Genomic DNA, 1,424 nt, shown 5'->3' on the forward strand with positions numbered 1-1,424 from the left:
TCAAATCTGGTGATTGTGCTGGTTGGAAACAAATTGGATGTTAAATCCATTAGCTGTTGTTGCTGCCATAAACTCTGCATCATTAGGAACTTGGTGAGGCCTTGCATTGTCCCATTGGATTACAATGTTTTTTGGTTGACTGTGAGGCCACTTTGAAATAATTGTTGGAATAACATTGGTTACCAACATGTCCCTGATAACCTCTCTGTTCACATTCTGTATTGCCTTTGTTTCCCATGTTCCTGCTACTCTATTTTTACTTGATTTCTTGGCTAGTTGTTTCATTGTGAATGGGAACATTTCATATTTCCCATCATGGAGTAGTCCCCCATGTGTGTCATACAAAGGCTTCCCAATTAAGCCCATAAACATTGCTTTGAGCTTGAATCTTTTGGACTGTATAGGCCTATAAGGATTTTCCTCACTAGGTAGGAGGTAAAACCTCCTCTTGTCTGGGTTTAGATAGAACCATTTTTCATCAATGTGTATGACATGGTTCATATCAACAAATGTTGGGTCCTCATTACTTGCCACTGGATTTATGTGTGATAAAATCCATTTCAGCCTTGCAATCTTATGGTCTAAGGTCAGTGCTGGCTTGTTGGTACTTGTGTGTGTTCTTAACCTTCCCTTTTTCTTCAAATTGTGGAGGGTAGACTGGGAGATTTTTAAGCCTGCTGCATAACTCCTTTCTGTCTGCCTTAAATCAAAGGCACTGACTGTAGGAATGCATTAGAAAATTCCTTTGCCTTTCTGCCAACTCTGCCTAACTTTTTGGTCCTGACATCAATCAAATTGCCTTGTGCCATCTGTTTTTTTACGTTTGAAAATATTCTTGTGATGGTTGATTTATGCACATTGAAATTCACTGATAAGTGCTTTAAGTGACCTCTTGGTATGTTCCCTTGATGCATGTTTACCAACATTGAGTCCACTACTTCCCTTCTTTGTTTCATTGTTAGGTTTTTTCTTTGAATGTGTTGAGTCCCATGGTGAATGGGTTGTTCCATTTCCTGGCCCCCAGCCCCATCTTCTGTGTCCTCTGTTATGTGCTGCCCTTGGTCTTCTCCTTCTGTGCCTTGCATAATTTCATCTTCAGAGTCGTAGTAATACATACCTAGATCTTGCATACGCTCTGCATAATCATAGTACAATTCTGTCTCTTCTTCTTCTGTGAGAATTTGATCGACATCGAAGTACATAGCACCAAATTCTGCCATGGTTGACTAACGTGTTTTGTTTTCTTAGCCTCAGCTGCTTGAAGTAATGGTGGCTGCTTTGTTTTTGAGAAGAAGATGAAGGGCGAAGAAGAAGCAGCTACCGTTGAAGGGTTTAGGGTCTTAGTTGGGCTACTAATTTTAGGTTAAGGAATTTTTTGGGTATATATTGGGCTTAACTTTCTGTAATTAATCAAAACTAGACTA

General features: G+C 39.7%; 1 protein-coding gene across 1 annotated transcript; it reads right to left on the reverse strand.

Annotated features, from left to right (window-relative positions):
• On the reverse strand, positions 1–1,220 carry LOC110728857. Its single transcript, XM_021908528.1, has 2 exons — positions 921–1,220; positions 1–696 (listed from the first exon to the last, which is right to left on the reverse strand). Exons 1-2 carry the CDS (start codon positions 1,218–1,220, stop codon positions 1–3), a joined length of 996 nt encoding a protein of 331 aa, XP_021764220.1.
• Between the last annotated feature and the right edge of the window lie 204 nt (positions 1,221–1,424).

This window comes from Chenopodium quinoa, unplaced genomic scaffold (genome assembly GCF_001683475.1).
Source record: "Chenopodium quinoa cultivar QQ74 unplaced genomic scaffold, ASM168347v1, whole genome shotgun sequence".
NCBI classification, from domain to species: Eukaryota; Viridiplantae; Streptophyta; class Magnoliopsida; order Caryophyllales; family Amaranthaceae; genus Chenopodium; species Chenopodium quinoa.